This window comes from Budorcas taxicolor, chromosome 5 (assembly GCF_023091745.1).
Source record: "Budorcas taxicolor isolate Tak-1 chromosome 5, Takin1.1, whole genome shotgun sequence".
Lineage (NCBI taxonomy): Eukaryota > Metazoa > Chordata > Mammalia > Artiodactyla > Bovidae > Budorcas > Budorcas taxicolor.
Window position 1 is genome coordinate 147,275,541 of NC_068914.1, and position 13,018 is coordinate 147,288,558.

Genomic DNA, 13,018 nt, shown 5'->3' on the forward strand with positions numbered 1-13,018 from the left:
ACCACAGGGCAGAGATCAGAGAGGGCAGGCAGATAGACAGAAAAGGCAGGTGAAGAGCAGGGGAGAGGATGAGTGAGCAGGGGTCCCAGGTGAAGTTCACTAAGCAACAGATATTGAGCATCTACTATGCGCCAGGCACTGAAGAAGGATACTGATGAACAAGGCAAATGAGGTCTTTGTTCTGCAGTGTATATGGGGGTGGGGTGGGGGCGGACAATAAACAGGAAACAAATACAAGATCATTTCAGAGAGTGATGAGTCGGAAAGACAGTGAAATCTTCTGATGAGACAGAGTGGGTGGCTGAATGACAAGAGGGACCCAACAAGAGGAGGAGGTGGTGGGGAGGTGGGCAAAGGATTCCAGGAAGTTGGAATGAAAAGTACAGGGGTGTCAAGAGGATAATTTCAGATGTTTAGAACTTTTTAGAAGTCCAATCTGGCACATCGTTTGAATATTGAGGAATACTAATGGGTGGGCCTCTCCTAACAAGGAATTCAGATTTTACTCTAAGTACAATGAAAAGCCCCTCAGATGTTTTAAGCAGGCAGGCGTTAGTCCCTCTGCTGTGTCTGACTCTTTGCGACCCCATGGACTGTAGCCCATCAGGCTCATATGTCCATGGAATTCTCCAGGCAAGAATACTGGAGTGGGCTGCCATTCCCTTCTCCAGGGGATCTTACCCACCTAGGGATCAGACCTGCGTCTCCTGCATTGCAAGCAGATTCTTTACCATCTGAGCCATCAGGGAAGCCCAAGCAGGCAAGAGAATGATATAATTCATATTTTTCAAAACATGACTAGATATTGTGGAGACTAGTTTGTAAAGGGCAAAGGCAGAAGCAAGGAGCCAGCTAGGTAATCACTTCATTATTTCAGAGAGAGCAGATGGCTTGGACCAGGGTGATAGCAACAATGATAGAGTGGATTTCCCTGGTGGTCCAGTGGTTAAGACTCTGTGCTTCCACTGCAGAGGGTCCAGGTTCTAAGATTCCACATGACACTCAGCGTGACCCAAAAACAATGATGGAGAAAAGGAGATGGATTCGTGGTATAGTTTGGAAGTAGAGCTCACAGAACTTGCTGGTAAATTAGATACAGGGTGGGAATCAGAGTGAAAATGAAAAGGTGGGGAGGATGTTTCCTAGGTTTTTAGCCTAAAAAGTGGAAGCCATCCTATTCCAGGATGGGGAACACTACTAAGAGAAAAATGGACTGACCGGGGCGGAGGGTAATTCAAGACATCTATTTTAGCCACATGAGCTTTGCATGGCTATTAGACATCCAAGTGGAGATGTCAAGTAGGCTGCTGGATAAATGAGTCTGGAGCGTTGGATATAAATTTAGGACTCGCTGACATTTACATAGTATTTAAGCCCTGGGACTGGATGACATCACTGGACAGAGAATGTGGAACGAGAAGGGGGCCAAGGACTAAGCCCTAGGAAGCGCTAACATTTAGAGGTCGAGCAGAAGACAGAGAAGGAAAAGCCAGTGAGAATGAAACGAAACTAGAAGCACATGGTGTCCGCTCACAACCCAAATAAAATAGGGTAGCCTGAAAGACACAGGAAGGTACGACAGCGTGAGATTAGGGGCGGGGGAAGCCCATTTAGCTAGAGGGGTTAGGGAGGGCCTCCTAGAGGGGGTGACATAGGAACTAAAGGAAATTTTAATGGAATGAGTGAATCACTGAGAGAAGCCAGGGGAAAACGGTCAAGGCAGTGGGAACAGCAAGTGCCAAGGCCCTGAGGCAAGTTCACCTCCTCTGATTCTAGGAACATAGATCAAGTCCAGTGTGGCTAGGACATGAAGATCGAATGGGGAGCTCCCTGGGGGGCTAGGTTATGCGGGGCCTCCTAAGGCACAGGAAGGAGCTGGGATACTCTGAGTCCTAGAAAAGCTGAGTAATGCAACTCGGTCCACTTATCTGAAAGATCGTTTGGGTTGCTCTGGGCAAGATACACTGCAGCTGGGCCAGAATGGAATCAGGGGATCCAGCTGTTGTGATAATCCGAGGATGGTGCGAGAACATCACTCCCACCCTCATCCCACCTCATCCCCCAGCAGAGGCGAAACAGAGTCAGGAACCCAGAGCTTCGGGTGACTCAGAATCTCAGAAACTCACTGGGGCAACCACGGGTGTCCACGGAGTTGGGGTGAGGGTGGAGAAGCCCGCCCCCGGAACCCGGGGAATCGGACGGTCGCTCACCCTCGGCTGCCCTCTCCCATCCTCCACCTGGGACGCGGCCGGGCGCGACTTCCGAGGCGCGGCAGCGGGAGGGTTAACCGAGCGGGGGGAGGAGGAGAGGCGGGGACCGCGCGCTCCGAGCTGCCGCGCCGAGCCCAGCCGAGCCGAGCCGAGCATCTCCCGCCGCCGCCGCCGCCGCCGCCGCCGCCCCGCGCCCCGGGCGCTAGCCCCCCACCCTCTCCTGCACCCCGTTGCCCACAGAACCCCCCGACCATGCCCCGTGCCCCACGCATTCCCGCGACCCCCCAGGCCGGCGCAGCCCCGAGCGCCCGCAGCCGTCGCGCCGCCGCGCCAGGCATGCAGGTGAGCGAGAGGGCCCCCCACACCTCCACCCGAAGGAGCCCGGCCCTGCCCTCTCCTACTCCGCGCCCTTCGCCCCCTACCCTCCCGACGCGGCCCCCCGCCCGGCTCGAGCCTCCAGCCCAGAAGCTCGCCTCGTCCGCCGCGCTCCGCATCCCACCGCGGGTCCCGACTCCGTCCTGCCCTCCTGCGCAGCGGTCCCGGCGGCTGCCTGCATCCCGCCTTCAGCTCGGCCCCTCGCATCCTCCTGCTCTCGGCGCTCCCTCCCACGGACCCCCTCGCCTACCTCCTCGCCCTCGTTTCCACACACACACCCCCACCCCCCACCCCCCACCCCACTCATCGATTTCCACTGGGGTCCAGGGAGCGCGGGCCTTCGGGAAGGGTGGGCTCGCGGCCGCGCTGGGGATGGGCCCTGCTCCCCCAGCTCCAGACTCCCGCCCCACCCCCAGCTCGTCTCCTGCGCACAACAGGTCGGTGAGGAGCGAGGGGAGGGTGGGGGTGGCGCGCCAGCCGGGCGACTGCGGGCTTCCTGGAGGGGGTGACTAAGGAGTGCGGGGTCCGGGGACTGGAGCTGACGTTGGTTGGGGCGGGGGGATGCACAGGCAGGAGAGGCGAGTGGGTCCCGGCGTCAGCTGGCCACAGCTGGCCCTGGGAACCCGTCTCCGCTCCACCGGCTTCCACTCCTTCCTCGGTCCCCGCAGCCTCGCTCTCTTCTGGCTTCCTCTCGTGTCTTCCCACCAGGCCCCCTTCCCTGCCTCTCTCCGTAGCTCTGTCAGTAATGCCTAATGCGTCGGGAGCCGCGTTAGGCATTACTGGCATAGCTCCGTGTCTCTTTACGTTGGAAGAAACAATTTCCAACTCCTCCATCTTTGCTGTTCCCCAGTCCCTTCCTTGTCTCATTCTATCCTCGGTACCTTGTCGTCTCCTCCCCCCTTTCTTCCTCCCCATCCCTGGTCTCCTCCGTCCCTCTTCTCCCCTCTCCTTCCTCGGTCTCCACTTCCCGTCCTGCCTGGACCTTTCTTTGCTCCTTCTCCCAGGCTCCTACGACCCCGGAACCCTCTCAGTTTCCCTCCCTGACCTTTCCTCTTATGCTCAGCATCCTACAGCTGTCCATCTTTTGTGCGCGCCCCCCACCCCAGTCCATTAGTTCAAGAACCAGCCCCCCTCACCATCTTCCTCTTCACCTTTCTCCTCCTTTCTCACGCCTCACCAGCCTTCCGTCTCTCAGCCCATCACCTCTTCACAGCTCTATCCACAGCCCACTTTCCCAGTCCCTTCCCCAGACTCTCCCACCTTACTCCCCGTTATTCTCTGAGAGCGCTTCATGTCCAGATCTGGATCCAGAAACCAGAGGACACTGAATGTCACATCCTCATTCACTGGGGAGCCTGCTGCCTCCCCCCTGGGTCTGCCACCCTCAACTCTGAGAATGTGTCCTCCTCTTTCAGAACCCTCCATCCCAATGATTCTCCCAGACTCTTTACCCCGGAGAGCGTCATTTGAGGGTCCGGCTTTTCCCCAACTCCACTTCTTCTCAGAGGGCACCAATGCGTTTGGATGACTGAACACTGAGCAAAAATTACATTCTGTAGTTTTCCCCCACCCACCTCTCCCTTTCTTGTCTCTTTCCTTCCATCCTCCATCTCCGTTTCCTCTGCTCCTGAAGATGCAGATTCCTGGGGCCATTCACTCCTCAGAGAAAAGCCTCGGAGGACAAGTAGGGTGGGCAGTCTGGGATGCTCCCCTCTGTGCAGCCCCACACGTTCACACACTCAATCTGATTGACTTCCTCTTCCCTCCCCCTCTCAGACGCCCTCCCTTGCGGTAGGTGCTCAAGGAATCACAAGGTTCTTGGCTCTAAATTAAGATCCAAGAAAACCTAGGAGCTGTGGGCAGAGGAAGTGAGAAGGAAGGAAGCCAGAGAAGTGAGAGTAGACCCTGGGGTGGGGAAGTAACAGGGACCTGGGAAGTTGCAGATAGGGACTGGGGGCTAGACAGGGGACTGGTCTGGGAGTCTCCTCTCCCCTCCCCAGGACAATGCTAGGCAACTGAGAGTCCTGAGTGGTGACAGCATAGATGGGAGCTGCAGCTGGGAGGGGAGGTGGAGGTGAACGGGGAGGATGGATGAGCTGGGGAGGTCCTCAGGGCAAGCCTGGAATGTGACAACCCCTCTCTCCCCCAGTAAAGGCTGAAAATCTGAGCCACCGCTGAGGATCTCGGACATGGAGTCCAGGATGCGGTAAGTTTGGAGGGAGTTTAGAGGTCGTGTTCCCTGGGGTTTTGGCCCTTTCCCTCCTAGGCCCACCCAGGGCTTTCCATCCTGAGGGCTCGACCCTTGGAAGACGGGAAGTGAGACATGTCTTCCCACAGCCACTTTCTGCACAGAGGAAGGAGGCAGCCCAAGATGGCCTCGGACTCATCGCTCGCTCTTCCTTCCCGCAGGCCTGCATTGCTGCTGTCCCATCTCCTCTCTCTCTGGCCACTGCTGTTGCTGCCCCTCCCACTGCCTGCTCAAGGTTCCTCCACCTCCCCTCGAGCCCCACCAGCCCCAGCCCGGCCCCCCTGTGCCCGGGGAGGACCCTCGGCCCCACGCCACGTGTGTGTGTGGGAGCGGGCACCTCCACCAAGCCGATCCCCTCGGGTCCTGAGATCACGTCGGCAAGTCCTGCCGGGCACCGCGCCCCCGGCCACCCCATCAGGCTTTGAGGAGGGTCCACCCTCATCCCAGTACCCCTGGGCTATTGTGTGGGGCCCTACGGTGTCTCGAGAGGATGGGGGGGACCCCAACTCTGCCAATCCTGGATTTCTGCCCCTGGACTATGGTTTTGCAGCCCCCCACGGGCTGGCTACTCCACACCCCAACTCAGACTCCATGCGGGCTGATGGAGATGGGCTCATCCTTGGAGAAGCACCTGCCACCCTGAGGCCCTTCCTGTTCGGGGGCCGCGGTGAAGGTGAGTGGGAGAGGCTGGGAAGGGATATGGACAGGGCGCTGGTTGAAGACTCTCAGGGCAGCAACAGGGGTCCTGTGTGTCAGCTCCTTCCACAAGTGTGCTGGGCCCTGGGCTGGCACAGCAGGCTGAGAGGAAGACGTGTCTGAGCCCTGGAGGAGCTCAGGTCCACTGGTGAAGACAGATGCGTAAACCCTCGGGGATGAGTCAACAGTAATACACGCTGTAATAGAGGTGTGCACAGCATGTTTTTAGGCAAAGAGAAGGGAGAGACTACTACTGCCCGGGGATCAGGAGACCTTCCAAGAATTGACATTTGAGCCAGACCCTGGAAACAGTGGGAATAGTCCAGGCAGAGGAAGGCCCTTCAGGATGACACCTTAACTCAGGGTGCGCAGACACAGGGCCAGTGGTTTGGGGGCGGGGCCAGGGCAGAGATGGACATTTTCAACCGCTAGTGTCCGTGCAGAGAGAGAGAGGTTCTCTCTGACCTTGGAACTCCTTCTCATCCCATATATACAGAAGATTTGGGGAAGTGGAGAAAAAAGATTTGGGAGGGAAAGAGCTGAAAACTCTGGAGAAAGCTGATGATAAAAATAAAGCAGGGAGGCTCTAAAGAAGCAGAAAAAGAGTTGGATGATGTGGCTTCCAATGGCAACACTGCTCAAGCTTCCTGAACCTACAGCCTAACCCCGCCCCCAACCCTGCTTGGCTTCCCCGGCCCCAGGCCTCCCTAAGACTTTTTCCCTGTCCCCAAGCAGGTGTGGACCCTCAGCTCTACGTCACAATTACCATCTCCATCATCATTGTCCTCGTGGCCACCGGCATCATCTTCAAGTTCTGGTAAGCCAGCAGGAAGGGGATGCTGACATCCTCGTGAATGTTTGGCTGGAAGGAGCCTGGGTGGCCGTTTTCCTGGGGGTGGAATAGGAAGTGGTGGATTAAGGCAAGACCTTGGGGAAAGATAGGAAGGATCTGGGCAGGGGAAGCTGTGAGAAATGAGCTCAGGTTCCTGCTGGGGAAATACAAGGAGAGTGGGAGAGGTAGAGAGATCATTGTGAGCACAAGCTGGGGGGCTAGGGCGGCCATCCCTTGTCATTCTGCAGCGCCCTTCTTAAGGCCGCCTTAAAGGGAAGAGGGAGAAAGTCCCAGCTTTTCGCAAGCACTTAATAGCAGGTCACTCAGTTCTTCACCTTTACTGCAAGACTCATTAGACTCAGGGGTCCAGGTCATTAGCTGACTTTGAACTAGAACTAAACCTGCCAGGCACCTGCTGCGGAGAGAAATGGCTCTCTGGGTGTGTGTGGGGGAGGGGCAGTTGTGGGAGGACTTTGTGTGTCCATGAGAGGGGTCGCTCATTCTGTGGCTCTGGACCAGGTGGGAGGGTGATTTAGATTCCCAAGCCCCCCTGGGAGCGCAGGGACAGGAAGTGGTTTTGTGGACAGGGTCTCAGGATCAGGGGCATAGGGAACAGTTAGAGGCTGGTCTCTCTGCTGTCAGATGTTTTGGGTGCCTGGGGGAGGTTGGGGGGTGACCAGAGCCCAAGGGGGCCCAAGCTGGGGACTTCTTGAATGGGTGAGAACCTCTCTCCTTCCGGGGTTGCCAGCTGGGACCGCAGTCAGAAACGGCGCAGGCCCTCGGGGCAGCAAGGGGCCCTGAGGCAAGAGGAGAGCCAGCAGCCCCTGACTGACCTGTCCCCAGCCGGGGTCACTGTGCTGGGGGCCTTCGGAGACTCGCCCACCCCCACCCCTGACCACGAGGAACCCCGAGGGGGGCCCCGGCCCGGGATGCCCCAGCCCAAGGGGGCACCAGCCTTCCAACTGAACCGGTGAGGGCAGGGAAGAGGGCAGGGAGGAGGGCAGTGGCAGTGGGTGGGGTGCTCCCCACCGGGTGGGTGGGGAGGAGGCAGACTTGCTCACCCTCAGGAGACTGGATCTCTGCTCTCTGGGCGGCCCCACCTGTCTCCCTGTAGATCTATGTCGTTTTCATGCTGCCATTTCACTCCACCTTGCCCCCTTAATCACCATCCCTTTTATTTCTTGAACTGCCCTCTTGATTCTGGCTTGCCCCTTGGTTCCTGACTGTGCCCTTTCCCTTTTCCCCTTAGGATTCCCCTGGTGAATCTGTGATGTCCCCCAAGGTTGGGGCACCTCCAGGCAGGGGGCCAAGGGCCCGGCATAGCCCCCATCCTGCTGAGGGCACGGCGGCTGTGGGCGCTGCGGCTCTGCCTGGGCTCACACCTTGGGAACACTCGCTGGCCCACAGGCAAGCCCAGCTGCTCACCCTCCTTGAGGTGGGGGCTTCACCTATCTGTGGCTTCTGGCCCCCCCCCCCGTCCCCACCCTGGCACACTCACATGAGCCTTGCACACTCACCTCTCCCCTCTCAGGCCATCGCACACTCACGCTCTTGTACAGCCAGTCTCCCCACCCACATCCCCGCTCCGAGGATCCCCCGTGTCCTCCCTTTTGTCTCACACTTTTCACTTCCTCGATTTTCACTTCCTCTCCTCCCTCGTCCTGCGCTCGGCCCATCACTCGGCGGTCAGTGGGTGTACCTGTCATGTGCATTTCCCGGCCCCTCGTTGTGATGTTGTAAACGTCGTGTTCACACTCCACTTTGTGAACACCCACAGGTGGAGTTTCTGTGTCCCCTGCATGCTGCCCCGGAGGGGGGTGGGAGATGAGCTGGGGACTCTTTGGGCCCCATCTGTCCCGGTCCCACCCCACTCCACGTCGTGGGTTTTACCATGTCCCCCACCCCACTCTAAGGACTCCCCTGTGGAAATGGGGAGTCATGAGGCCCCCAAAACTCCTCCCCAGCCCCACTGCCAAATTCTGTTGTCTGGGAGATGGCTTTTGGGGAGCCTCCTGCTGCACTGCAGGAGAAAGGGGCCCCCATTTGCCCTCCCCTGCCTCCCAAGTCCTGTCTCTTCTGTCCTGGCTGTCTGTGCGTGTCACTCTGGAACTCAGAGCCCCCTTTCCTCCCCACCGTCCCCCACCCAATCAAGTCCTCCACTTTCCAGTCCCCCTGAGGGCCTCCCTAATTCCACCTAGGCTGCCAGGGACCGGGGCCAGCTGGTTTAAGGCCATCGGGAGCTCTGCCTCCCAACCTGCCCCTCCCTCCCTCCTTGGTTCCTCCAACTCTCCTGCCTTTTGTCCCCTCCACCCCTCAGGTTTGTCCCAGCTTCTCATGGCTTTCCCACCTTCCTTCCTTCTTTCCTCTCTTACCTGGCTCCTATGCTGTGATATATATTTTTGTATTATCTCTTTCTTCTTGTGGTGATAATCTTGAATTCTTGTGGGATGTAAGTTTCAAAATTTTCAAATAAAGCCTTTGCAAGATACCTGAGTCCCCTGGTTCTGCCTCATGAGCCCCGCAGCGAGGAAAGGAAGAAAGGCAATGGGCAGCCAAAACGGAGGAAAAGGAGGATGGAGGGGTGACCCTCCAGACCCGAGTGACCTGGCCTGCTCTGACCTGGAGTTGGGGTTTGAGGGCTTTGATATGGGATGGAGCTGAAGGAAGAGACAGACGGGAGCAGACCTGACGAGGAGCAGCCGGAGCAAACTGGAAGAGTGGCCTGTTAATTACCAGCGAAGGTCAAGAGAGACCATGAGCAAGGAGGCCGAAGCAAAGGGACACTTCTGTAGCAGCTCAGGCGATGGCGCCAGCCAGAAAAGGAAGAGGAGAGCTGATAAGGCAGATGGAGGGTGAAGGGCAAAAGGAGAAGAAAAAATGGAGCAATGGAAATAAGACGAGAGGGAGCAGCAGGAGAGAGGCTGGCTGCCCTGCTTGCTTTATTTTCAGCCTTGCTCCCTAACCTGCCCCCACCCACAGCTGTCCCCCAGAAGCCCTGTGGTTAACTCTCATTAGCTTTTCCTGTTCTGCCCTCTTGAAGAGGCACTACTGGGGTGTGGGGGTGGCATCGAGGGGTGTATTTGAAGGAGGGAACACAGGCTGCCCAGCTGGGATCAGTCACCTCTGAGCCCCCAGTTCTAGGTTTGGCTCTTGTAACAGCCCTGCAAAAGCCCACACAGCAGCCTCTCAGTTGTTGCTAGGCTTTGTTGCCATGGTAACATCCAGGTCCCATTTCTCCCCCCACCCCCATCTGTGCCCCACTTGCTCCCTGGAAATGGGGGAGCTCCAGGGAAGAGAAAACAGTCACAGGTAAGTGGGGGCTGCCCTGGCCTCTGCTGGCCTTTGCATATTTACTTTTGCAGCTAGAATCAGGAGTGTCTATGTGGCCATAGGTGCATGTTTTAGGGGTTGGCGAGCTTTACTGTGTAACACCAGTGAGGTGTGGCTGAGTCTGTGCAGCACACAACGGTGAGTGCGGGGAGGAGGGAGTGTATTTCTCAGGATCAGAGCAGTATGTGGATTCAGGGTGTCAGACTCCCTAAGAAAAAGAGGCAGCAGAGCCAGGCCAAGGAGTGATGAACCAACTGAAAGCAGAGGCGCGAAGCAAACACACTGCTGAGGGAGCTCAGAGTCAATCCAGTGGGACCTGAAGAGACTCCAGCCTGCAGCTGGTGGATGGGACCTGAAGTGCAGGAAGAGGTGCTGCTGGGATGGGTTGGGGCAGCAAGGGAGGGACCCAAGGAATGTGCGGGGTGAGGAGGAGGAGGATGGGAGAGACCTTTCTCTTCCCCTAAGGAATCTAGTCCCTGTTAGGTCGAGGTTGGGGGAAGAGGAGGCACCAAAGGGGAAGAGCTGAAGTGCCTGGACAGCACTTGTCTCTTACCACCTTCCTCTTCAGAGGGACAGTGTGACCCCAAGGCTCATCCATATGCAGAAGGCACGAATAAAGGCCCCTAATGAGTGAATTAATTACCACCTGATTAGACTGCTGTTTCTCTAAATTTAAATAAATTAAAACACACCAGCAAGACACAGGAAATCCTTAACCTGTTCTTTCTCCCTAAATGCCCTCCTTCCTTAGGGAATGTCAGATGGTGGGGGAAGGACAGAGGAGAAAGATGTCTTAAGGAATGTTAGTGGCTCAGTTGTGTCTGACTCTTTGCAACCCCATGGACTATAGCCCGCCAGGCTCCTCTGTCCATGGAATTCTCCAGGCAAGAATACAGAGTGGGTTGCCATTCCCTTCTCCAGGGGATCTTCCCAACCTGAGGATCCTCCTGACCCAGGGATGGAACCTGGGTCTCCTGCGCTGCAGGCAGAGTCTTTACCATCTGAGCCACCAGGGATTCCTGTCTTAAGGAATGATCCCAAGCTACATCCCATTATCAAGCTAACCAGGAAGAGGCCGTGGAGAAGAATCCTAACTTTCTTGTAGAGTTGAAACTGAAACTATGGGGCCTGGGAAGGTCCTGGAGGGCTGCAAATGGCAGAGAGTCACTGCTCAGTCACAGACCAAGAATACAAAGAGTGGCCATACTACCCCTTTGGTTCTTGGAGTCCACACATCAGTACCTACCAGGACCAGCATCTCTCATCTCTATGCTTCCTTTGCCTTCTGAACTGTTGATTAAATGACTAAGGCAGACTTCTCTTAAGCATTTTTCTGGAATGCTTACCATTGTGGCTCAGACCAAACCAGGGAGTGGGGAAGCCCCCAGGAGGAGGGATCTCCCAGGCAGAGCTCAGGGTGTGGAAGTGATTCAAGATGGAAACAGTGTGCCAGCTGGAAAACCCCAGGCTAAAATTAACAGCCCTCTTCCCCCTACGCCCCACATTGCTCTCTCTAAAGCTTTTCTCTAAGGAGTTCAAAGCACTTAAAACTTGCTTCTTATACCAAGGGCAGGAGGAGCAGGGCTAACAGTTGGAGACATAAAGGCCCAAAGGGGTACCAGTTATTGTAAACAGGGAAAGAACAGGAGAACCAGGACTTACAGTGACTATTGCCATTTTGCTCCCGCTTTTCTATCTCAGCCCCCAAAGTTAAAGTTTCTTAAATCATCCATCTCTAACCCATAGAGCAACTAGGTCAGTTCATATCTGCACCTTTCAGACCCTTATTCCGCCAACTGTTGCTCCTGGGTTAACATAGGCTGATTACATACAGAGTCCCAAAATGTGATAAAGAGAGCACTCTAAAAAAAAAAAAAATTTTTTTTAACACCAACAACATTTTGTATTGAGGTATGGCTGATTAACAATGTTGTGATAGTTTCAGGTGAACAGCAAAGGGACTCAGCCATACATATACATGGATCCATTCTCCTTCAAACCCCCCTCCCATGCAGGCTGGCACATAACATTGAGCAGAGTTCCATGAGCTATACAGTAAGTTTTTGTTGGTTATCCATTTTAAATATAGCAGTGAGTACATGACCTTCCTAAAGTCCCTAACTATCCCTTCCCCTGGCAACCATGAGTTCCGTTTTCCAAGTCTGTGAGTCTCCCTCTAAGAGAGGAGACACCTTTAAAAAGATACAGTTACAAGCCAAAAATACCTATCTTCTCTTTAAATGTTTAATTGAAATGTTTATTTTTAGGTGTCTTTTGCTACTTCCTTGCTGTGACCTTGGGAAAAATCACAAGTCTTTATAGTCTTAGTTTCATTATCTGTAAAATTTGGTGTTATAGTTATTCCTATATAGGTTATTTTGATCTCTAGGCAAGGAACTATTACTGCTAATAGGAGGCACTTTGATTCTGTTTCACTCAAAATAGAGCTGAGCCCAGAGGGATTCAGCTCAGATCTGGGGCAGCCTGGTGGCAGCATTCATTTACTCAAATAACATGTATTTATTTAGCATCTACTGTGTGCTCAGCAAAGTAGTGGGAGGGTACCATATATGAGACAGTTTCTCCTGAGCTGCTGACAATTTTGCTGAAAAGTTACATGAAAGAAATTGAAAGTGAAAGTCACTCAGTCCTTTCTGACTCTTTGCGACCCCATGGAATATACAGTCCATGGAATTCTCCAGGCCAGAATACTCAAGTGGGTAGCAGTTCCCTTCTCCAGGGGATCTTCCTGACCCAGGGACAGAACCCAACCCAGGTCACCCGCATTGCAGGCAGATTCTTTACCAGCTAAGCCACCAGGGAAGCCCCATAAATCACAGTAAAAGTCAACAAATTTTGTTCATGAATGAATGAAATAGCTAAGCTGAATGACAATAAGAGGATTGCTAATGGGGTTCCCTGCTTGGATTAACCTCTTCACAGCCCACCAGGGAGGCGGGTCAGCTGGTAGAGAATCCACCTGTAATGCTGGTGACCGGGGTTCAATCTCTAGCTCGGGAAGATCCCCTGTATAAGGAAATGGCAACTCACTCCAGTATTCTTGCCTAGAAAATCCCATGGACGGAGGAGCCTGGTGGGCTACAATCCATGGAGTCGCAAAGAGTCAGACACTACTGCGCGATTAACACACACGCATATACGTACAAACATATGTGTGCGTACTAAGTCGCTTCAGTCGTGTCCGATTCTTTGTGACCCCATGGACTGTAGCCTCCCAAGCTCTTCTGTCCATGAGATTCTCCAGGCAAGAATACTGGAATGGGTTGCCAGTGCCCTTCTCCAGGGGATGATATATATATATAATTT

The 13,018-nt window shown here is 54.9% G+C and overlaps 1 protein-coding gene across 1 annotated transcript; it reads left to right on the forward strand.

Moving 5' to 3' along the window:
- The first annotated feature begins 4,774 nt into the window (after window positions 1-4,774).
- Window positions 4,775-7,632, forward strand: PIANP (PILR alpha associated neural protein). Its single transcript, XM_052641197.1, has 5 exons — window positions 4,775-4,791; window positions 4,995-5,506; window positions 6,265-6,346; window positions 7,110-7,331; window positions 7,611-7,632. The coding sequence occupies exons 1-5, from the start codon at window positions 4,775-4,777 to the stop codon at window positions 7,630-7,632; spliced, it is 855 nt and encodes a 284-aa protein (XP_052497157.1).
- The last annotated feature ends 5,386 nt before the right edge of the window (window positions 7,633-13,018 follow it).

Bases quoted from the DNA above. Each gene is read 5' to 3' on its own strand.
- PIANP (XM_052641197.1), top strand. The intron at 5,507-6,264 runs GTGAGTGGGAGA...GTCCCCAAGCAG, and splicing joins GTTCGGGGGCCGCGGTGAAG to GTGTGGACCCTCAGCTCTAC. The intron at 7,332-7,610 runs GTGAGGGCAGGG...TTTTCCCCTTAG, and splicing joins CCAGCCTTCCAACTGAACCG to GATTCCCCTGGTGAATCTGT.